Source organism: Oreochromis aureus, linkage group 14 (genome assembly GCF_013358895.1).
Source record: "Oreochromis aureus strain Israel breed Guangdong linkage group 14, ZZ_aureus, whole genome shotgun sequence".
Taxonomy (NCBI): Eukaryota; Metazoa; Chordata; class Actinopteri; order Cichliformes; family Cichlidae; genus Oreochromis; species Oreochromis aureus.
In genome coordinates this window covers 39,827,806-39,854,139 of record NC_052955.1, presented here as the reverse complement: position 1 = coordinate 39,854,139, position 26,334 = coordinate 39,827,806, and the positions used below count along the sequence as shown (strand labels likewise).

General features: G+C 41.8%; 1 protein-coding gene across 2 annotated transcripts in view; it reads right to left on the bottom strand.

Moving 5' to 3' along the window:
* The window catches only part of tpst1 (tyrosylprotein sulfotransferase 1), a 44,083-nt gene that overhangs the window by 8,795 nt on the left and 8,954 nt on the right, over positions 1 to 26,334 (bottom strand). For both annotated transcript variants that reach the window (XM_031728578.2, XM_031728579.2), the window contains exons 2-3: positions 21,528 to 22,559; positions 10,879 to 11,077 (exon numbers count right to left, since the gene is read on the bottom strand). In XM_031728578.2, coding sequence (XP_031584438.1) covers positions 10,879 to 11,077; positions 21,528 to 22,384 — 1,056 coding nt within the window. In that variant the 5' untranslated portion in view covers positions 22,385 to 22,559. The remainder of the gene's footprint in view (positions 1 to 10,878; positions 11,078 to 21,527; positions 22,560 to 26,334) is intronic.

Here is a 26,334-nt window from a genome sequence, read left to right as displayed (position 1 = left end):
TTTGTTTTCATACGCACACGGCTGAAAATGCACGGCGGCAACGGAGAATGAGAAGGGTGAAAGCGGATTGTTGAGTGAAACGGATGAACCAGAATTGGTTTGTTAAAATGGAGCCACTTCAGTGATGTGGAACTGGTTTGGTGTTTGTCCGTCAGATACACAACAAAGCACTTTTTTTTTGTAGAACATGCAAGCGGGCTGTCGTTATTGCCGTATTTGAGATGGGCCAGAGCAGACCCAGGTTGCACTACAGAGATTTTATCTTTTGACTAGATAAGCTGGAGGAGGGAGGCCTGGTCTCTGCTGAGGCTACTGCCCCTGTGACCTGGGCCCAGATAAGCAGAAGAAAACAGATGGATGAAAAGATGGACAGATGACTTATTCATTGAGCCATTCAATAATTCTTTCATTCATTCTCAAGTCTTTAGTTTGGTTCTCAATACTTATAAAGTGGTGGAAACTAAAATGAATAAAACGCTGCGCGAGAAGTTCCTGATATTTTCAAGGTTGAATAAAAACAAAGGTTTGGGGGAGATAAACATCAACCATAGGGCCACTCCTGCTGACAAGAAATACCTATAATCCACAGGGGTCTTCACTCACAGTAAAAGCAACAAAGCACAAGTGAGATAAGACTAAGCCTAACAGGTCAGGCTTCCTTGATCCTTTGCATCGTCCTCCGTGTCTGCACAATGCAAACATTCAGCTCAGCCACTCCTTCCAAACCATTTCTCTGCTGTGCAGTTCGATCCAAGCTGCATGCTCTGTGGTGAAATGGGGGTGAGGAGAAGAAACTGAGGGTAAATATTTGGATGGGGCTGGGTGAATATTGAAGAGAGCATTTCCACATGTGGCTTCATCATCCAGTAAGTTAGTTGAGGGCTGGTTGCCAGATGTCTTATGCAATGCAACACAAAATCTGGGTGGGGGGGGCGATTACTAATAGACTAAGGGGGTGGATGTCTTCAGGACAAAGTGAACTTTGGTCCCCATAGTTGAATTTGTATCAATTTTAAAAAAGGAAGGACTCCATAACATTAATGATAAAAGCCAGAAGAACAAATAACTGAATGGATAAAAACAAACAGGGTTGCACTGATGCAGAGGAGCAAAAACAACCTTTCACTTTTCTCATCCACCAACATTAATGGGTGAAGCAACAAGATAAATCCTGGAAAGGAAAATCCTGAGATGGAACTTGGCATAAAACAAAGATTTTTCAGATAATAGTCAAATTGGCAAAGATTCCAAAGTTTTTCCAGATCACTTGCTTCCACAATTACTTGCTTATGGCCTTTAAAGGTTCCCCTGTCATAACATCTGTACGAGGGGTGAACTTTTTTTTTTTTTTAAGAACTTGTTCATCTTGATACTGGTAAGACGTAAAGTTAGGAGTACAACTGTTTTCAGTGAGGAGTGCTGATAATGAGCTGCAGCTGGTGTCTGCTGGGCTTCACCTCCAGCAAACCGGACCTCATGTGTGGTGAGTGCATGCATGTACTGTTGATAACTCAAGGATTCAAAATAAAGAGTGCAAAATCAAAGTCCATTATCACTGTGGCTATATCTATATGCACAGATAACGGTCACGTCAAGAACAGCCATTGTTCAGCTCTGCAGTTCCAGCACGCTCTTTGTAGCACGCTCATCTGCTGCAGGTTTGGGTTACCGTGGTAATGCATGGAGGCTATGGTCTCCAGCTGCTCTCCAAAATAGTCCGGTTGGGATCAGACTCCCTGCAGGACACATCCATCTGCAGAAGCTACTGATTGCTATCAATCTGGCACCTGAGAGGAAAAATGAGAACAGAACTTGAAAATGCTCTGCCAAATGATGGAGGGAGAGGGCCCACTGGCTAGCAACTTCATTGTTTTCAGAAATATGTTACCAAGTATACTTTGGGAACAGCTGGCATACCTGGGTAACCTTCCCAAATAAGATTCTTGTAAGAAACCCTACAATATCACATATTTGTAATGTAATGCAGGGGTGGGCAACTCCAGGCCTCGAGGGCCGGTGTCCTGCAGGTTTTAGATGTGTCCTTAATCCAACACAGCCGATTCAAATTGCTAAATGACCTCCTCAACATGTCTTGAAGTTCTCCAGAGGCCTGGTAATGAACTAATCATTTGATTCAGGTGTGCTGACCCAGGGTGAGATCTAAAACCTGCAGGACACCGGCCCTCAAGGCCTGGAGTTGCCCACCTCTGATGTATTGTAAAATGTGAAGGCAAACAGACTGCAGAGCATTGTGACAGTCTGCTCGTTTATCTAAAGCTGGTCCTCCTTTGTATACAAGAACTGTGGGCCAAGAGGGAGGGAACACAGAGGACAAATAAACAACATAAGCTCTGCAGCTGGGCCGATCCAGAGGGATCATGTGTAGATTTACACAACATATATCTGACAACGAGGCACCCAAGTCTATTGTTAACTATTTCAGAGGAACCGCCACACTGACATGATTATTTACTGCATCCAAATTATGCAAACAGGACCACCATGCACGGCATAGTAACAACATGGAGAGCTGATACCAGCACACACCGACGTACCGGCCTTGACAGCAAACTGGTAACACACAGGAGTGCAGTGCAACACAGCAGAAAATGTTGTGCTTTGTACTCATCTACAATGAGACACTGTTCACGAACACAGTGGAGCATCACAAAAAAAACACTGCAACTGACAGCATGCAAATATGGAAACATCAGCATCGACGAGCCACATCCGTGATGTGTGCTGCAGTTAATATTCATTGATATGCTGAATATGACGATCCTGTTATATACTCTGTGCACCAAATTGGTGACTGGATAGAATATTTCCACTTTAAACTTTATAAAGCAGGCTTTGCAATTCTTTCTCTGAAGTTTCCATCTCTCTGTGGTCAGGCAGATTATTCCCAAGAAACACGCCAAAGCCCTCTCTCCTCTCACATCTTATACTCCAAAATGTTTCCATTCAGGTCATTACACTCCTGACGAGTAAAAATAGCATTAAGATGAATTCATTCTTTGCCTTCAAGTCCTGTTCTAACAAATGGAAAAGCAATCCAAACATTAAACACAAACCCAACACGCACTGTTTCATGGATCGCAACTTTTTCAAAACCACCGCTCTGAGTGCATCTCAGTTTTCAGCCTACCTGCTCAGCTTTCACGGAGAGGTCAGAGTCTCACTCTCTGGTGCTTTGATGTGACCAGAGAAACACTTTGGAAATGGTACTGATGCTAGGCTCGATCTTAGCCACAGGTTATCTTGAGAGATGATCTCCCAATTTATGACACTTAAAGCTTACTACTTAAGAGGCTTCCCAAGTCAGCACACACACTTGTATACCACATGTATAATGTTTATAATTCATGAGATGCACAACAGCTTAACTTTATGGTAAACTCTATATTTTAAATGCCAGATAGAGCAGGGCGATATGACCAAAAATATTTATCACGATATACATTTGAAAATTTGCGATAAAGATATAACTGACAATATAATTGACACTAGACAAAATACTTTACAACTCCACAACTTTATTAGTGCAAAAAAAAAAAATCCATCAATGTATTTTCACTTAAACAAGCAGCTGATTTTTATGTGCATTAAAGTTATATAAAAATGTAACAGTGCAAATTCCTCACTGACAGTTTAACCAAAAGGCATTTCCAGTGGAAACTGGCCGACATATCCTCAGCATAACCATGTATAATATCCACAAAACTTAAAGAGGTTATACACACACAATACGGTAATATTATGTTGAAGCACAGTACGTATCACTCCGCGAGGCTCCTGCCTACGATAGCCGTAATGCTCCGACAATCCATCAAGCGGTGCGGCTTCGTAGCTTAGCAAAGTCGTACTAAAACATTTGACAGATTTTCGAGCACCGTGTACATAAAATCGTTTCGAGGTCAGTAAATACAACCAGAGTTCATACATAAGGCACACGGGATTATAAGGGGCACTGATGATTTTCAGAAAAATCAAAGGATTAATTTTAAGTGCGCCGTATTTTCCAAACAACACGGTAATAACGACGGCCCGCTAGCATGCGCTACCAAAAATGTGCTTTGTTGTGTATCTGACGGACAAAAGCCAAACCAGTTCCACACCACTGAAGTTGCAGCATTTTTACAAACCAGTTCTGGTTCATCTGTTTCATTCAACGATCCACTTTCGCTCTTCTCATTCTGCGTCGCCGCCATGTGCGTATGTAAACAAAGGCACTGCGCATGCGCGTTTTATCCACATTCTATCGCAATATTTCATTTTCCTATCGTTGCCCAAAATTACACCGGTATTACCGTGAACGGTATGATATAGCCCAGCCCTAATGCCAGGTGTAAGACTTTGGGAAATACCTTGATGCTTGTTTGAAGAGATGAACAAGTATGGTGCACGGACGCCGACAGCTTCCACAGATGGACAGACAAAAAACACCCAGTGAAGAAAACGCTCTGTGCTTTCAGCTTGGAAGCAACAAGTCAGACAAAAATGTTTGGACAGCAGTCTAATAGGATGAGAGGTCAAGCTTGGAAAAACACACTAATCGTCCATGCGAGGCATTCATCGTGTTCCAGCACTAAACTACTAATCCAACTGTGAACAAGAGTTCAAGGAGCACGGCTTCTCTACCTTGTCTTCTTACCAGTGATTACAATACCCTACGAACATCAGTCTACCAGCAGCAGACAGCTTGGACCATCATATAATCACAGAATGGAATTTGACACTAATGGAAACTACAGCCTCCCTCAACTCTGAGTAAGGGATGCCACAGGCACTGAGCCCAAGTCTTCCCAGTGGTCCTAATGACTTACAATAATTCAAATTAGTTCCATGACGACTTGATGCTAGCATCTCTTATTAGAAAAAAGAAAATTTGACACACTGAGAAAACAGGTATCCAAGTAACAGGGAGACCTTGAAATAAAAATTAATTCCTCTTGCCAGACATTCAGTTTAAAACTCAAAGAGTGGGCTGCAGAGCATGTCAGCTGATAGCACCCCCCGAGAAAAGAGGTTCAATAAAACACATCCTGCTCCAAAAATAACTACTGAGGGTTACACGTCTGGCAAGGACACGACTAGGACAGGGCAATATGGCCAAAAATATTTATTACAATATATATTTGAAAATTTGCGATAACAGTATAACTGACGATATAACCGACACAAGACAAAATACTTTACAACTCCAAAACTTTATTAGTGCAAAAACCCCATCATTTTTTTTTCCACTTAAACAAGCAGCTGTTTTTTATGTGCATTAAAGTTATATAAAAATGTAACAGTGCAAATTCCTCACTGACAGTTTAACCAAAAGGCATTTCCAGTGGAAACTGGCCGACATATCCTCAGCATAACCATGTATAATATCCACAAAACTTAAAAAGAGGTTATACACACACAATACGGTAATATTATGTTGAAGCACAGTACGTATCACTCCGCGAGGCTCCTGCCTACGATAGCCGTAATGCTCCCACAATCCATCAAGCGGTGCGGCTTCGTAGCTTAGCAAAGTCGCACTAAAACATCGTTGACAGATTTTTGAGCGCCGTGTACCACATAAAATTCGTTCGGTAATAACGACGGCCCGCTTGCATCCTCTCCCCAAAAATGTGCTTTGGTGTGTATCTGACGGACGAAAGCCAAACCAGTTCCACACCAGTGAAGTTGCAGCATTTTTACAAACCAGTTCTGGTTCATCTGTTTCATTCAACGATCCACTTTCGCCCTTCTCATTCTCCGTCGCCGCCATGCTTTTTCCACCATGTGCGTATGAAAACAAAGGCACTGCGCATGCGCGTTTTACCCATATTCTATCGCCATATTTCATTTTCTTAACATTGCCTAACATTATACCGGTATTACCGTGAACCAGGGCTCGCAAAATCGCTAGCCCGACGTCCCGGGGCTAGCGATTTTTCCAGTCGGGCTACCAAAGTCTATCTCAGCCCTGCCCGTCGGGCTATCATAGGAAGGAAAAATATGTGTCAATGCTTTTGCATTCTTTCGGAAATGTAGCTGAGTAATTATGTCATTGGCATCGATGAGCCACTGCCAATATGTGACATATTGAAATCGCGTTTGAATTTGCGCTTGTTTTTTGCTTTCACTTTGCGATCGCGCGAACTGTGTATAGAGAGCGGCAGCACTGATTGGTGAGTGACGATTAATTGCGCACCAATTCCTCTGACATCGTCTTATCAGTCGTTAGCTTACTATTCAAACATGACAAGTGAAATCTCCCGCAGCAAGCTTAAACATGTGAGAGGTTGATCGCGCAGAGAATCGCTGAGCGCTATGTGAGTGCGTGTGTAAAAGCAGCAGGATATATATTTTAGTTCTGCTGAGCCAAATAAGACAGGTCAGGGTGAAGAAGTGACAGCCAAAGAAAAGGCTACCACAAAACGGAAAAGTTATGACAAATCAGACTATAAGGCAAAAAGAAAGCTCAGCTTTATGGTTTCATGGACAAAAGAATTTCTGTGGCTGGAATATGACGAGCTAAATAACCAGGGCTGCACATAAGTGGTCCGCAGGTGCGCATTCGCTGTCAAAATAAAAAACGCGCACAAGATAAGAAGTTGCAACGCGCGTTTGAGTACATAAGATTTTCTGGAGAAGGACAGACATTTGTTTAGAACTCTTAAAGATGTCGAAGAAGCTCCTTTAAGCAATTACTTTGGTGTTCCTCCACCTCCAAAGAAATGTCAGAAGGAGTACGAACCACAAAAGAAGCGCGTATTCTCTGAAAAGTGGTTGCAGGAGGTGAGCTGGCTTCAAACAAATGATGAACGCACAGAGATGTGGTGCAGAATATGCCGTGGAAATCCCACTCTAGCGGACAAAAACAGAGCCTGTTATATGTACGCAAACGCACGTTGCAACTTCTTATCTGGTGCGCGTCTTTTATTTTGACAGCAAATGCGCACCTGTGGACCACTTATGTGCACCCCTGTAAATAACACAATGTTCTGCCGGGTGTGTTGTTGCTTTTCCCTCGATTTCTGAGTCGACAAGCGCCTTTGTTACTGGGACCAGTAATTTTAAGAAAGACCCCCATTAGAACCCATGAGAAATGCAAGAAATGCATTATTGCTCAGTCTGCAATGTCTTTCCCAGAACAAACACCAATTGCAAAGAATATACCAAAAATAAACCTGAAAAATCTGTTTAGAACAGCGTACTATGTTGCAAAGAGTGAACCACCACTGGCAAAATTTAGCAGTCTTTGCAAACTTCAAAAAGCAAATGGCCTCGATCTTGGTTCCACTTACCCCTTACCCTTGACTTCAGTGTAAATTTCAGATTCAGGATCTGACACAGACTGATTCACACAGTTCTTACAAGTTCATAGAAATTTCTGTTCAATTTGTAACGGAAACAAAACAGGAAACAAAACATCAATCAAAAAATTGCTCTATTTTTTTTATTCGGGCTACTTAAATTTATTTGGGGCTACCAAAAACTGAAGAGTCCCTGCCCAAAGGGCTACCAGAGATTTTGAAATTTTGCGAGCCCTGCCGTGAACGGTATGATATGGCCCAGCCCTAGACACGACTATGACAGCAAGAGCTTAAGCAGCAGCACGTTTATGTGATGTCAGCCATGAACTGTTCGTTTGGTGGTTCTGCTCCTGTCCCTCCTCTTACCCACAGGTCCAGCTGTTTACAGGCAGTGAAAGCAGACAGAGATGTACAGACATTAAAAAAAAAAAAAAGTGTGTCTCTGGTAGAGATGGACCGATCCGATATTAGGTATCGGTATCGGTCCGATACTGACGTAAATTGCTGGATCGGATATCGGTGAGAAATAAAAAATGTAATCCGATCCATTAAATATCAAAAAAGCATCTCACAAAACTTGCAACACGGCGTAACTCGGCTCATAACCGTAGCACGTTGGAGCAGTGCGCTCACGTCATAGAGCTGCTGTGTGTATTTGTAGCCTCGCTAGCAATCCAGCATTTCATCTCCGAGGAAGTTATCCCAGAGAGAAGTAAAGCAAGTGTGTAAGTTCATCTCTGAATGTTTGTAAAGCGTTCCCACGTTAAGCTTAACAACCGATATATGGAGCGACTGCCTCTCTCTCCCTCTCCTGCCGCTACTTCAATGTGAAACTGCTTAACGATCAGCTGATCGGCTTTTCTGTCGCGAGTCCGTCTCTCTTGTTTGTTTTTGGCCCACTTTGCACCAGAAAGAGGAAACCAGCAGCTGAACAACAGCAGCACGTTTAAGCTTCACAAGCTGTTGTTAGAATTTATTTAATATTACTTTCTACACCAGGATCCTTTTCACGTAGCTGACGGCTGGTAACTGTGCAGGGGCGGATCTAGCAAAGTGTAGCTAGGGGGCCGATAGGGCATGAACAGGGAAAAGGGGCACAAAGACATACTTTTCTTTCTTATTCTCATTTAAAATGTCTAGCTTTTAATAAATAATTATCTGAATCTTACACCCAAAGTTTTAATCTGATGTAAAATGTATAGAAGTCCATTACTGTATATAGTAACTGTTAAGTCTAATATACCCTAGTAAGCTATAGTACTTTTTCCTTTGGGAAGGTACCGTCTGTGCAGTCTGCAATTCTGTTGAAGAAAGATGTTGAATCTATTTAATTATTCTTGAAAAAAATAATTTAATTCTGTGCATTTTTTTTTCACACTGCATCAAATTAAAGTTGATTACGTTGATTAAGCATCATGAGGTGGAGGGTGGGGGTGGTTCCTATTTTTTTTTTTGCTGGGAGTTTGCAACCCTATTAGTTAGGTTGCTTAATATTTCTGCTAAGTACTCTTTAAAATACCAGAATAGGGAGGATGGAGTAGGTTTAAGTTTATTAGATTGATCAGTGTTGCTGAACTATGAAATATTTTGGGTGCAGTGTATTTTTACATACAGGTATAACAGAATAGCTTTAGTGTTGTTGTTTATTTAAACTTGAGTATGAACTTATACAAAATGCAGCAAGATATTAAAAAAACAGTTTTATTGATTAAAAAAACACTATATCGGATTAATATCGGTATCGGCAGATATCCAAATTTATGATATCGGTATCGGTATCGGACATAAAAAAGTGGTATCGTGCCATCTCTAGTCTCTGGACACAAGCTTAAACAAAGTGGTACTGGAACAGTAAGCAGCAGCAGTAGTTCATATAGTAAAGTAGGAGTAGTTTTAATGGTAATAAAAATAGTTACATTATCAACATAAAGTACTCCAAAGTGCAATGTCTGTTTCTACTGCAATCCCACATTCAGAAGTTAATCACACAAACCAGACTGCCTGCAAAGTGAAGAGCATTAGAGTGACATGTGAAAACAGAATACTCAAAACTGATATGGATCAAAAACATCGCCCGACTTTGAATCCCAAGCAAGTCCAAAGACAAAATAAATCATGTGAATGGAATAGACTTAGAGTCACGTCAGGCACAGTGTAGGAGGAGCAACCAGCAGCCGCACAGCATTACCGAGCACAACACCCCAACAGCCAAAGCTCAGGTCTTTACGGTCCCAGACACTCTCCTGAAAAATGCCTTAGGACAAAAACCTCTGTGATGCAACGGCCTGCTTTATCATAGAAGGAATTAAGACACTGTATATGTATGTATGTATGTATGTATGTATGTATATATATATATATATATATATATATATATATATATATATATATATATATATATATATATATATATATATATATATATATATATATATATATATATATATATATATATATATATATATATATATATATATATATATATAAAAGCTACAGTATAATTTCTGGATTTTATTTTAATTTGGTCAGTTTCAAATGAATATTTTACAAAGAAATTAGTTTTGCATGCTGCAAACTGTCCTCGGTAAAGGCAGTTTGTTACTTATTGTCTAGACCAGGGGTGGGGGAACTCCAGGCCTCGAGGGGCGGTGTCCTGCAGGTTTTGGATCTCACCCTGGGTCAGCACACCTGAATCCAATGATTAGTTTATTACCAGGCCTCTGGAGAACTTTAACACGTTTAAATCAGCTGTGTTGAATCAAGGACACTAAAACCTGCAGGACACTGGCCCTCGAGGCCTGGAGGTCCCCCACCCCTGGTGTAGACCATGCATTCAAACTAAGGTAACTCTGATGACATCATTATGTCTTTATTGCAGTTAATTTTTAAAACTTGACTAAGATCACAGAATCAGTGAAAATAGTAGTAGTAGTATAATCTCTACACCGAGTGCTGTAGTAACATACACTTCATCTTGTTATTGTCTTTGGACAAGATACTGGGCGTGTGTCACATTTACATTGTTAATACTGAGGCTCATTGTGTTTGATCACACCTTCTAGACCCTGTTCCTACCATGAAAATCATTTAGTGGACAGCAAAGGCAGGATTTTAGAGTTTAAAAAAGGAAAAAGACAAACTCAATAAGTGCTGCGGAGCCTTTGTCAGGGAATATAATCATTTTTAGGGAATTTAGTTTCTAAACATAAAAACAATGACACAGATGTGACTGGATGCTAAATATGATTCTATAACCAGAAGCCAGTTGGACTTTTTTAGCTCACCTTATCTTAGCATAAAGATTTGATAGCACTACTGTTGCTCAAAGACAATAGTTATTCATCCAGTCACTGAAGCTCAACAGTAAACACATCATTTCTCATCCATTTAGTATTGGGGGGGTGCTGGACTAGTTATTTGACCAGTGAAGTCAAGAGAGCTTTGCTGCTGCAACTTGGTCTTCTTATCCAGTAAAATTACTCTGACATTTCTCTACAAAACTTGGGATCTTAAAATTTTAATTCTAATGAAAGTCAAACTGAATATAAAATCAAGAACATGTCTGCTTAGTACTCACCCTTCTAGTGTTGTCCAGCACTTTGGGGTCAGGTTGGCCATAGTTTGGGGGATTGGCATGTGGGTCATAGCCTAGCCTGGACAGCATAGGGGCGATGACGGCCATGTCCCTCACCACATCAGCTGGGATCTTTCCCACCCACTTGGACAAGGCCTCCACATTAACTGGCTTGATGACCTGGTCTGTGGACCTCTCCACCCTAACAAAACACAAAGAAGTGTTATTTCAACAGTGATGTCAAGCACGCACATTATTGGAACCTCGTTTTGCCACAAAGTGACAGTTAGCACACATTTAACAACGCTGACCACAGGTCACAGCATTATTTACAGCGGTCGTCTTCGTGGCTCGTCCTGTTTCACAACAGACCAGTCCATCACTCGCTTCTGTTCAGTGGAAGCATCTAATTGGCTGTAACTGGATTATAAAATACTATTAAAGCTGAACTCCTGGCCTCCGTCATCAGCAGGTCCCCGTTAAACGCAGTGAATGAATAACTTTTTACACCATTACTGCATCGTCCAGCCGACATCCATCTCATTTCATTTGATCTACATTACTGACGTGCCTGTCTTCAGCAGTGGAAACGACACATGGATCAACCCTAATGGCTTAATGTCTGCTCTACACCGACATCTCAGTTTCACTTTGTTTAGAAAACTTCTGTAGCACACAGAAAACCTTAAGAGTAAAAAAGCAGGGATAAAGACATAATATACATTATTTCTATGGAATCACAAAAGAAGGCTGTGACCTTTTTTAGCATCTCAATACTTTTGCTGAATTATCTGCATAATTTAAGTGCTTCTTAGCGGCAAAGCTCTTCTAGGTAACATGAACCCATACGGGTAGATTTTTGGATTTTAGGTTTTGTTGATGCTGAACATTAAACTGCTGTTTAGGTTGAAGATGAAATGCTCCACTCAGCCTTTTCTTCCATCCACCATTATCTTGGTAAATTATTCATCGTCTGAAATTAAATATTCAACCGGTGAGGGGATTGGACTTGATGGACTGCAGCTTTTATTTTCTGCAAGGAGCAAAGTGTACTAGCACTGACGAGCAGTGAGATGAACACTGAGATCTATGGAGATGTAGATAACCGCTCTCTTAAATCACAAACACAACAAATCAAAGGGCATCCTGATACATTAATAAAATTAGTATAGAGTAGTGTACCATTAGCCAGAGACCTGAATCTGTTTGACGGGCATCAGCTGAAAACACATTTAGGCATTAGAGTTGCTCAAATTAATAAATCGCAGTGCTATCAGATTGTACACACAGTGGAAAAAAAAAGCAGTATTTTGGCTTTTTACCTTCTGTATAAGGACAGATAGCATATTTCAAAGTAGTTACTGAAACACACACAGGTTGACGTATAGCATACAGTTTGTCTATCTGTCATCTGAGAATGGGACAAGACATTAACAGATGACACATACAATTGGCAGTTTTGATTTTTGTCAAGGGAGCTCTCATGACTCGACCGTTTGAGTGACACCACTGACTGTCCAATCGATCCTATACATACATCACTATACACACACACACAGACACTACTTAAATACTTTACTTGGTGCTGAAAGTTCAACAATGCCTTAAATTCACATTTTGACACTTTTAGAACGTCACTACTTTGGGTCGTCTTTCAGACCGTGGCAAACTGTCACCCTTAGATAAGAGGCAATTGATCAGGATGAACAACCCAGGAACCATCAAGACTCAAGCCTGGCATGAACTGAAAACTACTGGAACACTACTGTCACTTTCCAGCCACAGCTTTGCATTGCCATGGGGTGAAGGATGTTACCCAAGAAAGAAGCCCCTGCTCCAAAGCTCAACTAAAATTTTCAGCTGGACAGGCCAAATACATAGTCTCATCTGGCTATGAAACTTTTCTATACAAAGATTGATCTATCTGGTCACAGTTACAAGAGATCATTGGAGGAGTAAAGGTGAGGCTTTCAAATCTAAGGACACAGTACCAATTGTCAAGCATGGTGACGGCAGCATCATGCTGTGGAGCCGTTTTGCGGCTGGTACATTACACAAAAGGATGGAATAATGAAGGAGAGGGACTAGCTCCAAATTATACAACAGCTAGATGGTTGAAACTTCTTGGATAGTTATGGAGTTAAAGAGAGAAGTGAGTCCGTGGAGTCACGGATGCAGCAAAGACAGAGGTACATCTGCATCTAAAGGACAAAGGTCACTCTTTGGATGATGCTAATGTTCACATTTTGGACAGAGAAGACAGATGGCTGAGAGGTGAAACGTCTTCAAGAAACTTAAAGAAGTCCAGACTCTTTTCTTTCCAAGCTCCTTAGTTTATGAGGAGCTGATGAAGGCAGCAAATGAGAAAGGAGGACTGATAGAGAAAGGTTCATGACTCATGAAGTGCAGAAGATTGGTAAGGAGGAAGTGAGGGTAGCTACAAAGAAGATGAAGAGTGGAAGCACACCGGGTCTAGATGATACCTACTGAGGTATTGAGATTTTTAGGAGAGGGGTCAGTGGACTTTTTAAACCAGACTGATTAAAACAGTCCTGGAGTGTGAGTGGATGCCTGAGGAATGAAGAAGTGTATCAAGAACAAGGCTGATGGTCAGAGCTGCTGAGGGTTTAGCTGATGAGCCACTATATTAAGTCAGGGAATATCTATAACTGACTGCATAACAGATTAGTTGATCAACTAAACTCATGCCGTTTAGGTCAGGGGTCCCCAATCCCAGTCCACGAGGGCCGGGGTCCCTGCAGGTTTCAGATGTGTCCTTGATCCATCACAGCTGATTTAAATGGATAAATGACCTCCTCAACGTGTCCTGAAGTTCTCCAGAGGCCTGGTAATGAACTAATCATTTGATTCAGGTGTGTTGACCCAGGGTGAGATCTAAAACCTGCAGGGACACCGGCCCTCGCGGACTGGGATTGGGGACCCCTGGTTTAGGTTTCTGTCTCTATGAATTTGCTTATCATTTTTCTTTGAATTCAGCAGATGTAACTAATGTTAAAAAGAACAACAACAAAAATGAGATTTTATACAAGTTTACATAAAACTAAACTTTTCCATTATGTTTACATTGTAAAGATACTTTGTAGAGCTCAGGCTGGGTTTTCACCAATAAAATTGCCAAAAGTATATTTAGTACTTTTCAGCCAACCGACCTAAAGAAAACAAAATGTATTTTTAAAAAGGCCTAAAACTGTGAAACCAGTGAAAGCAGCCTCCTTATTGACTAGTTGAACATGTTTTGTAACAGGGTCAGCAATCCATTTATTCTAAAAAGAACAACACACCGACATCAGTCTCTCCTCCCTCAGCTAGATTACACTCAGATCACCAAATACAGAATTTCAGCTTTGACCACACTTCTTCACTTTTTCATGTCACAAAAATTTAAAAATGGCTTCTATTATGAGATTATTGTTACTGGTTTGATGCCCAGTCAAGCACAGCGATACCTAAAGAGCAGGCAGAATGAGAACACTCACACCACAATGTCTATTTACCATCCAGGGTCCAGCCCCTCAATCCTTATGTTTCCTGTCAGACTCTATACTTCAATACAGCAATTCACTTTCCTCTAATCCATTTACTTTGCAATTGAATCTTTACACTGTACAGGCATAGCCTCCTGCATGATTAATAGATTGAGCTGGTTTTGTCATCTCAGGAGGACGGTGGAGATGGTTTCCACGAGACGGGCTAGGATCCAAACATCCACTCTGCAACAAATGGGTAGGGAATCACTTTAGGTAACTCCATCAAGACCCAAGGGGCGGCTAAGTGTTGATGTGGAACATAAACTGATAAAGAGGGAAGGCTGCTGAGCTTCACCATCAGGTTAGATGGAGCTAACCTTATTGACAAGAGAGCCAAAGGTCTCTATAGTACACATACCGATACAAGCGCCGAGTATATACAGGAGTACATCTGTGTCTCACAAATCTCAAACTTTGTTACATAGACCAGCTGTATTGATCCATACATCAATACTCAAGCATTATGAAAACACGTATGGTGCCGTTTGCCATACAAATCCCATATACTGAATTAACTATATTGTAAAAGAAAATGGCATGGTCGTATGGTCATTTCACTATATGATGTGACCTTATGACCAATATAAAGTGGCCGTGTATATATGTGTATAAAAATACACATGTATAAAAGTCCATTGGCTCTTACTTCTGAAGGTTAAGGTGCTGTTAGCTAGCCCGGCTCCTCCTTTTCAGTTTCCCTGCAGTAAGGATGACCGTGATGCACTCTGACTTTAGTTCTTGCTCTACTCTGACAGCTAAACATTATATTGAATATAATTTTTGATCTCCATTACATCACCCCAGTGAAAAGTATTACTAGCAGCACAGACAATAATGCAATTTAATGCAACGAGGTTTTTTCATGTCCAGTATTTTATCCAGTTAATAACCAAGTTGCCACTTAGATGCTTGTTTTATTTTGGAAAATGTTCCTTATCACTGGTAAATGGTCTGGTTCTTATATAGCGCTTTTCTACTCTTCTGAGCACTCAAAGCGCTTTATACAACTGTGCATTCACCCATTCACACAAGTACATTTTTTCTAAGTGCTTTCTAACTAACATTCACACACATTCATACTCCGATGAATGCATCGGAGAGCAATTTGGGGTTAGTATCTTGCCCAAGGATATTTTGGCATGCAGACTAGGGGAAGCCAGGAATCAAACCACCAACCTAACGATCAGTAGATGACCTGCTCTACCACCTGAGCTACAGCCACCCCATAGCTACAGCCACCACATGTCTGTGAAGGTTCTCAGTCATCCAGGTCATCGTAGTCAAAGGAGAAGTCCAGACGCTTTTCTTTGCAAGCTCCTTTGTTCCTTATCACAATTTAAAATTAATTTTATCAACTTTTTATGCAACTTGAGAATTTACTTTCCTCCAAAAGGAGCACATTAGTAGGATACTGGCACAATAAATGAGGCAGACAGTTCACAGTTGTAAATATCCCGTTTGTATAACTGAAGATTGACAACAATTCAATCATTTGAACTCTTACTAATGAACAAATGATGCATGCGCATTTCTATTCTCAGCTTTAAATGAGATGTGACAAAACCCTTTTCTGGCCATCACATGACCACTTCCCTTCATGCTGTGATGCTCTTAATGGCCTTCAGCTTGTCAATTATTCAGTGCTGGGCCCTCTTTACCCAAGGTGGTGTTCTGTATCACCAAAAGCCAATAAGAGAATCGGATAGAGACATCTCGATCACAAATAGGTTGGAGAGTTGGGGAGGATGGATCAGACAGTTCAGTGCTCTGGGATAAGTAATGGAGTGGGTCTCTTAGCTAGGCAGGGCCTCCACTAAATCAACGCTAGGTAATTGATGTTAATGCTAAAGCAAGGTCCCACTCTGGGGCCTGGCTGCCCACTGATTGAGATTTTTGTGTAGATCGAGACCAAATGCTGTAGGGTGGTGGAGGATGGGATTGTTGGTGGTTGGAGTGGGAAAGAGCCTTTAGCTGCCAGGTGTCATGGGGGTTGACTTTAATGCACTCCGGGCAAAGTACTTGATAGGAGGGCCAAAATGTTTGATGGTAAAAGGCAGTTGTGCTGCCCCGAAGGCTACTTGTGGCTGGCCACATCTTCCATCAAACTGTATCAGAACCCATTTATGGGAGCGGTACAACTGTGGATCAAAGCCTCTTACAGCAGACATGTACACTGTGTACTAAACAAAAACTACTCATGGATGCACGTTAGAGTTGAACAGTTTGCATCACAGTCGAATCACCCCATCACACCGCTGAGTGTTTTGGTTTGTTTCTTTTGTTGTTTCATTATTGTTTTTTTTTCTCCTGTTTGTTTTTTTTGGGGGTGGGGGGGGGCTCATGGTTACCTAGTTAAACGCAACCCAAGGTTGTTTTTGGCTAGTCCTGCGTGGTTGTTGATTTTAACATATGGCAGGAATGACATTAAATCCCGCAAGAGACCATGTATAGTCCCCACAAATGTGTCCTTTTGTGTACACTTCGTCACACAGAGGGGGGAAAAGGTGCTTTTCACCCACACAAGACACACTGCCGCTGGAAGTGGATGATGTATGCTACTGCCCAATGTTAAATGGTTGACAAGTGGTCAGAAATAGAGCAGGGAGCGATAGAGTTTACCCGGAACGGGAGAACCGCAAAAAAACTTCAAATATCATAAAATAAAGCATGAAAGCAAAGACAGTTTGTTTCACTTCAGCTCTTTGTATGCGAGAGCTTTGCAGCTGGCTCACACACAAACAGATTTTATACACTGCCTCCATCTGACAACAGAGCTCACCGCAGGCAGACTGGCAGGGCCCTGAACATGCTAGCTCTGCCCATCATAAAACCAGCTTCACTCTTTTAATTCAATTTTATTTATACAGCGCCCACAGAAAAACCCAGCAATCAACAAAACCCTATGACCCCATATGATCAAGAAAAACTTCCTTTTAACAGGAAGAAACCTCCGGCAGAACCAGGCTCAGGGAGGGGTGGGGCCATCTGCTGTGACTGGGTGGGGTGAGAGAAGGAAGACAGGATAAAGACATGCTGTGGAAGAGAGACAGATTAATAACAAGTAGGATTCAGTGCAGAGAGGTCTATTAACACATAGTGAGTGAAGAAGAAGCACCCAGTGCATCATGGGAATCCCCTGTCTGCCTACGTCTATTGCAGCATAACTAAGGGAGGATTCAGGGTCACCTGGTCCAGCCCTAACTATATGCTTTAGCAAAAAGGAAAGTTTGAAGCCTAATCTTGAAAGTAGAGATAGTGTCTGTCTCCTGAATCCAAACTGGAAGCTGGTTCCACAGGAGAGGGGCCTGAAAACTGAAGGCTCAGTTTATTAGCCAACCCTGCTGATCATCACACTTCATAACCAGTTCACCCCTTGATTACCAAATTAGTAAGTTTGTCACTATATTTATTGACTCATCATAACCTATTTGGCAACACTTTCTCTGAAAAGTAGCTGACAAAAAATAAAATAAAATCAGTCTGCAGTCTCCTCCACTACAAAAGGTCTTGCTCTCTCTGTCTATTCTGTTCAATGATGGCAAGAACAAATCAGCAGCATCTGTAAATGAGGCATTTTCACATTTGCTTTGATTTCTTTCACTGGCGTGATTTTCTGCAATGTGATCATTACTCACCAGACAGACGCAGCACGACGATAACTGAAATCTCGTGTTTAGATGATAAAAACGATGATTAACAGAAGTTTACAGGTTATATTCAAACTAAACATGTGGTATGCTGAGTTTGCTCTTTTACAAAAATAAGTAACAAATTTAGCAGGTAACAGACACCAACAGAAACGATATCATTTGATTCAATCAATCATATTGTACATTGATGTAAACTCTGTAGATTCCTGCTACATCTTGGACTTTGTCCCTGCTTCTGTTTGTTCCAATGAAAGGGACAAAGCAGTGTCTCCACATTATCATCAGGGCTCTAATTCCTGTCCCCATTCATTAATATTTGATGCTGAATCAATTTGTGAGGGGCTGATGTGTGCTCTAAATGGCAGCAGATCAGGAAACCCCAAAGAGCTCTTACCACACTCTTACCTGGTTCAGACATTTGATCTGTTCTGGCCTCGTTTTTCTTTCTATAAAGGTTTTGTAGCTTCCTGTACCTGTATAATGAACAGGCTTAAGCACTCGGTGCTTAAGCCTGTTCCTGTACCTGTATAATGAACAGGCTTAAGCACTCGGTGCTTGTTTAACTCGGATGTAACCACTGAAGAGAATTTTTCCACCATCTAGATAAAACTGAAAGTTGTTTGAGAGACACAGGTACTTTGGCCTTTCTGAGGACCTCTGCCTGTGTCATTTAGTCATCCAGAGTTGTACCAGTAGGGCTGAAGGACACTCAGGAGTCTCTGTTGTATCCAAGCTTGCGTCACAGCACGCATGAAAGCACCCGACATTACAGTTTCACTGCTTGGTTTAGAGCATGAATCCATCATGGTTTATTCTGTTTATAATCTGATATAATGTATTTTAAAAGATGAACTCTAAATCCAGACGTTTAACTGTATCAATCTTTTTAAAAAGTTACAAATTAGGATGCAGTGCTTTAATAAATCTATTAGTGCCTTTTCAATTTCAGATAGACGGGATAATTTTAACAAGACACTTGCAAGTTTTTGCAAAAATGCTGTTACAGCAGCTGCAGGAGAAACGTCGACATATTTAACCCTTAATATAATATTAACCTAGTTACATGGATCTCCCTGCATCTTAATGACAGGGCAGTGACACTGACAAAAAAAAAAAAAAATTTATAGTAGGCATTTTTGTTCCTCCAGCTTTGCTTCCTGGCTTCATTTGAACTTTACTAACATGCACTTTTACAGCCTTACTGACCAAAGCATTTAAAAGCACACATTAGAGCTTCACACCCACACACTGGCCCCAGGTCAGTCTCCTGCTTATGTAGTGTGGACTCCTCGGTAAAGTAAATGGTGAACGTGGGGGTGTTTATATAGAGCTCTAACCTACCTCCATTTACCCATTCATATGCACATACATACAGTGCTTTATTCTATGTCACACAGACAGACAGACACACACACACGATAACCTGCCAGAAACCTTTGATGCAAATCACCTACCTCCCAATCAGTGGGTGACCTGATCAACCCACTGTGCCACAGCAGCCGTTCAGACAATGACTTGGTTTAAACACGTGTGTCAGTACATATCAGATCTGGATAAAGAATCCCAGTGCACTAAAGGCACTGGTTGAGGGCAGAGGAAAAAACTGCCCTCCAACAGAAAGAACTTTTAGTGTAGAACAATTGTATAAACAGAAATATATAAAAGTATAATGTATTATGTGTATTTAGAATATGAATTATTTTGAATGCATTCAGCGTTTTGTCCACAAATGGGTTTATTTAGAAGTGAGCTGCAGGCCTGATCCCCCTGATCCTATCCAATTCAAAACTGGACATAACTGAACTTTACTGACCTCTTGTCCTTATGTTCACTGTTCCTTTAAACTAATATTGTTTATTGTCTTTAGGTTGACATTTAATTGTGCTTTGTCCAAAGAATGTAAAACATAAAAGAAAGAAGACGGCCAGTTAGCAATTTCCATTTGGCAGGAAAGAACTCGGCCCTCGCATCTTAGAGGAAGTTGGATGTCTTCATAGAAGATTACAGTAAAGACGGGCAGTTACTGCTCAATAGATGCAAAGCATTTTAAACAGAAACTTGGACTGTTTTCATAAAGGGATAATAACAAAATGTGGCTTAAATATCTCCAGGAGGATAGGGAGTGTTCTCTACCATGTGGCAGGAAGACCGTGGTAGCAAAGGGGGTTGGGGGTAATATGAAGCAGACAGAAAAGTGTTTCCTCAAAAACTTCCAGAGGCCAACCTCCCATAGCAGAGTATTCAAAACAACTCTGACACCAGGCAGGGCCATCAGGCAAACGTGCTCACAGTGCAGCAATGCAGACGTCGTCTCATGTTTCAAGTCACTAATGACGAGTCTCACTGTTTGCAGCTGCAGGATGTTTCATTTGTAGTGAAATGTAACAGTGGAACAGGGACGATATGTTTCAAGGCCCTGTTTTTAACACCATCAAGAACTCAGATTATATAGAACATGACATTTCACTTCACACATTGCTTACCAACAAGTCCTTTTACCTTAAGGTTAATAGTCAATCCATACATTCTCTGCCTCAAGGCTAAGTATTTGAAAGCCAAGTCGACATGGGCGCTCCCAAGCGCATTTCTATTGCAGTGGGAATGTGATATACGACAAGCCTGGCTCACCAAGTGGAGCTTGTGGGCCAGACACGATTTACAGCTTCTTGCATCACCAAACATTTATCTATCGAGTAGAGCTTCAGCAACACAGCTGTAGAAAGAAGGTTGTGTAGAAACTGTACATACATGGATAAAAGGGGGAAACGGCTTTGATAAACTACATTCCAACGGGGTTAAATGTCCAAAACGTCAACGATCCTCAGAGCAGCGAGCTGGAAATGAATCATAACATAACACAGATGGATGATGATTCAGCGTGCGCTGTTCTAGTAACAGCTACAGAGCACTGGAAGCAGCTCAGCTATCCTAAAATGCGTCTTCAACATAAGACAAGAGGCCACAGACACCCATTTTACACGTTAGTGCACTCAGTCCTAACACAACAGACAGACAACTGAAGAAAGGAGGCGTTTGAGTTTGAGCAAACTGCACGAAGAGAAGATTTTTCCCGAAAAGTCGTCGTATAGAGCTGTGCTGTAATGAAAGAGCTCACCCTGCATGTTAACAACACGGTCGCCTCCAGACACAAACAAAAGGGATCAAAGACACGCTGACATCAGCCAATGATGTGTCACTCTGACATTTTACTTTAGTTACTGTAACTGTAGCCAAAGTTGAGCTACAACTGATCAAATTTGCCATGAAACATTGACTGTTCTTCCAGAAATCTATAGTTTATGAATTTTTACAAAAAACCAAAAGAAAAACAACGTTAGATTGACATTATCCAGACCAGACGTTTCCTTTCAAAGTAAAAGCACAGAACACAGGGCTGGGAATCTTTTGGAGTTTGGAAAAGGAAAATTGTAGGAAAGCCATCAGCATTACTTACTTGGAGAGGGACACTCCTCCAGCTTTCCCTATGAGCTCCTCGTGGTGGAGAACGGCATTATTCCAGGGAATATCAAGGAACTTCAGCAGTGTCCTCATCCATTTTTCAGGATGCAGGACCAATTGTTCATAGTGCATAGGCAGGCATTTGTCTGCAGCGTCCAGGCACTGAGTGTACATCGTCTCTATGGCCCGGTTCCACTTGGTCAGGCAGTCCCTGTAGCTCCCCAAGTCAAACCCGGCAATGGTCACCTTTCGCGAGATCATGGAATGGACCGAAGCCCGACCGTCTCTAATCATGAGCACAAACTTGGCACGGGGAAATATTTTGGCCAGGTAGGAAAGAGATTTCAGTGCAAATGGGTCCTTGTTGCACAGAAAGCTGGCGGGCTCGCCGTGTTTGACGATTATTTCCAGCAGGAAGGCCTGCATGGCGGCGTCCAGCACCTCGTCAGTCACGCCAGCCTCGTCCAGGCGCATCTTCTCCCGACCCGAGCGGCTCCACATCTGTTTCATGGCCAGGATGCGTGGGATGACGCGAGTTTCCTCACCACAGCGGACCTCGGGGTGGGCGTCCAGCATAGCTCGCATTAGTGTGGTCCCGCTACGGGGTACGCCACCGATGAAAATGAGCGGCATGTCTTTGTTGTAAATGAACGGCGTGCTGAGGTTCTGGCCTGTCCGTAAGGTGGTCCGCATGCTGCCTCCCAGCCCAGAGAGAGGCAGGATTCCTCCTGGCTGGCTGTATTCCTCGATGCGATGATGACACTCCATTGCATGGCGGCCTAAGTAGAAAACTGTGACCGAGCTGATGACCAGACAGGCCACCAGCAAGTTCTGTTTCAGCTTGCCAATCATTCTGGGGCCACAGAAGGGAGAGGACAAGATACCCAAAAATCGCCCCTGTGGTTATGGGGGGGAAGGAAGTAAAGGGCCAGTAAGGTTCCCACCCTTTATGTTTGTTTACTGGGAACCGGGCATGGATCGAGCTCCCTGGTGCACAGCAGGTGTCTGGTCTCCAGCTCCATGAGGCCTGCATGGTGGAGAGAAGAGACACAGTGAGTTCTGATCGCACCACAGGAAACACTGATACGACAGAGCTGAAAAGAATCATTTGTGTTCGGACGGCAGGGAAAAATAAATTCGCTTCGTTCTCAAGTTATCATATTTACAAATTTGGGGGTCGATGTCCTGCCGACCAGCAGGGTGAAGAAAACTAAATGAGCTCTGCCTGTTTTTTGCAACACTCTAGTGGACTTAAAGTGTTGCAAGTCAAAGCTTGTTGAAAGAAATAACTAGTTGCTAATAACAGACTAAGAATACAGAACAACAAATGTGTCCAAGATGTATTTTTCCTCTTCATCCCAGCTTTGAATTTCTGGTGGCACATATTTCATCTGCAACATTTATCCGTCAACCTCTAATTATGATATGGGCAGCCACTCATGCTAATTCTGCAGAAAGGACAATGTGTGCGTGCATTCAGTGAATACACACATCCTGCTCATACATACTGCAGTGGGCAGGCTGACAGTTTTTTTTGACAGCTGCAGGCTGAGTACAGCATATTTGCTGGAGAGTTTTCTCTGTGCTGGCAGAACAGCCACAGTCGGCCGTAGTGGAAGAGGAAGATGTTAGGGTTAAGGCAGTCCACAGCAGGCAGGGGCAAAGTGAAACCTCACTTTCAAACCACACATTCAGTCTTGTTAACAATAGTGGTAGACTGTCTAAATAAAATGGTCTTCTGTCTTTAAAGCCATTTGCATCCAAGGTATCTGGACTTTTGGCCTCAGGAACCTTTTGTCTGGAAACATCAACGTTAAACCCGCACAGGAGCTTCGAGCACTTAGGCCTCAGCTACACTCTGCTGCTGACACAGGGAGAGAAAGCATGACTGAGTAGTCATTCCTGTTATGGTTCTTTGAAGTCTACTTGAGGTTCACTGCTCGGTGCACATGTGCAGTTGGTGCATTGCAGAGCTGCAATGATTCATCAATTAACTGACGTTTTGTTTAATCCATGTAACCGTGAGTGTTACAGCAGAAACATATTTAGCATGCATGTGAATAAAAACTACGACAACCTTAAACTCACGCGGCCCACAGTTTTCTCCACAAAGACACTGATAACACAACAGCAGCGAAGATGACGCTATCATAGTTTAGCAATGAATGTGCAACATCCAAAACACCCACACTTACTGTAATCACCATAAAAACCTTTACTTAACTCCTGGGAAAAAGCTCATGCAGGTCCTTCATGAAGCATCACATACAAACTCATGTGAACTTTCTGCCATTTGTTTTACACAGCAGCAAATCCATAGCACAGCTGTTCCAGTGAAAGCATACGTACACAGCTGAACTGCTAACTTAGTCTGATACGAAGTTTAAATCAGGCAGGTTGCTGAAGGCTGACAGCAGCTATTTTATTTTATATGCCAGTGGCACCTGCGATGAGGAGAGGGTGAATCTAAATGGGGGCGTGGAGTCTTATTTCAAGGCTTTAGTAGATTATTTTACAGATTTAGACGAATATGAAATATATTAAACTGCAGTAACATATAACATATAATAAGTATATAAAAAGCTCAATCTTTTTTGTTGGCCAATGAAAGCACACGTGCCAGCAAATCTGAGCAACTGACCTGAGGCTGTCAGGCTGGGCACTGAATTATTATTAATACCTACACAATCAAAGCATCTTTTCTATGAAACGAAATGTTGCAACAAAGCACAGGCCAAACCTCAGACCTGCGCTCGGAGAATACTGACTGGTCTCTCTCTTCGTTGCCGTCATCACATGCTCTTTTAAAGGCACACAGACACACACACACACTCACCCATGAACTACCACTATTTATGTGTGTATCTGCGGACATACAGATGAACTCACACCCAATCTACCTCATCCAGGAGATACAATACTGAATGCCTTTGTCTCCTATTGCAATAAAACCTTAATTGAAGCAAAAACTCTGCATTTGAGGTTTTTATATATAATGTATTCATATTACATTCACCAAAACATCCTGTGGGTGCTCCAGTTTTGTCTAACGCCAAAGAAGATTCAAGTTGCCGTTACATTTTTTGATCAATGCTCTTTAGCACAGAGCCTCATACCCGTAATAACTATTTAGTCTGTTTCCATAGATTCCACCTCATATGAGCACGATGGTTAGCTGCCTATGACAGCATCAGTCCACAGCGGTGGAACAGCGGGGACTGTGACATCAGTATGGGACAGGCTGCTATTCATCACAGCAGAGCACTGACCCCAATGCAGCCATCTCCACATTTGCATCATCATCAGTGCCATTTGGATGCATCATCGTCTGGAACACAAGAAACAACAACATCATCTTCTTTCTCTAATTCATTAGTGGTTTTGTTCCTCCCAAATACAGCTGCAGACTGGGATGTGATGGGGTTTGAGGATGACAGTATTAAAACGTCTCTCGTTCCCCTGTTTATTTTGTGCCATTGCAAAATAAAACGTTTACTGCAATATTTTTTAATTGACGGTTTCCAATAGTCACCACGGCAACACAGAAGGACCAGCCAAAGGAAATTGAGGAGCGTTTTTCTAAACGTGGGGTTAGCTCAGAAGTTAGTTAGTGCTGAAGCTATCGATTAATCTATTGATTATTCCATCGATTAATCGGAAAACGAATACTTTTGTCTTATTAATGAGCAATAATAAATATTTAAAACAGAAAAAATATGCCACCTTCAAAATTAACTGTAAAATAAAATAGGATAAATATGAAATCTAAACTGAAGCATAAATAAAAGCATCTTTACTCTGTCTTCTTGGAAAGCTTTAAGAGTTATTGTACATGTTTGGCTGTGCGTTTAAGTGTGCAGGTGAATGAGTGAGTTTCTGCCTGTAAGCCTATAAAGGAGCATGTGAGCATAGCAGCATACTGAAGTTTTTCCTGTGCTGCTGAAAACAAGACATTATGATGGAACAGACGTTCATTAATATCAACAATAATTCACCATCTAACCTAAAATCCCTCACGTCAGTTTAATTTTTATATTTTTAAATATTAATGCAATTTAATTAACCATGTTTGATATTATTTCCCTTTCAGTGTGAAAAATGTTATAAAAACCTTTAAATAAATATGGTCTAGTGCAGCGGTCCCCAACCTTTTTTGCGCCACGGACCAGTTTATGCCCGACAATATTTTCACGGACCGGCAATGAGGTGTCGCGGATGAATACAACAAAATAAAACTAGTGCCGGTACCGAAAAAAAGAAGATTTATTCATAACACACGTGAAAAGACCCAGGAAAACCGAGTTAACGATAAAAACGATAACAAAATAACGTTGAAAACCGATAAAAACCCTGAAAACCATACATTTCACACCTGAGCCTCAACTCTCGCGGCCCGGTACCAAACGACTCACGGACCGGTACCGGTCCGAGGCCCGGGGGTTGGGGACCGCTGGTCTAGTGTACACCATGCCCCCTTTAGACTCTGCCCTGTTAAGTTAACAGCTAATCTGCATATTTTAACACAACTTCTGGAGACTTCCTGCAGATTTTTATCTATGTAAAACAGCGGTGGATGGAGCAGGTACAAAGTTCGCGTTTCTTCATGTCAAAGTTTGTTGATGCTTTGATGAAGGACTGCGGTTGCTGTTTCCCAGTAAAGTTTTAAATGTTGATTACAGGACCAGTGCTGCTGATTTGGACACTAGAAACATATTTTCTTTCACTTTACCCGAGTTCACCGTCCTGGTAACGGCTCTGCTGGGCTTTGTGGGCTTGATGTCGTCAAACTTTATATTCACGCG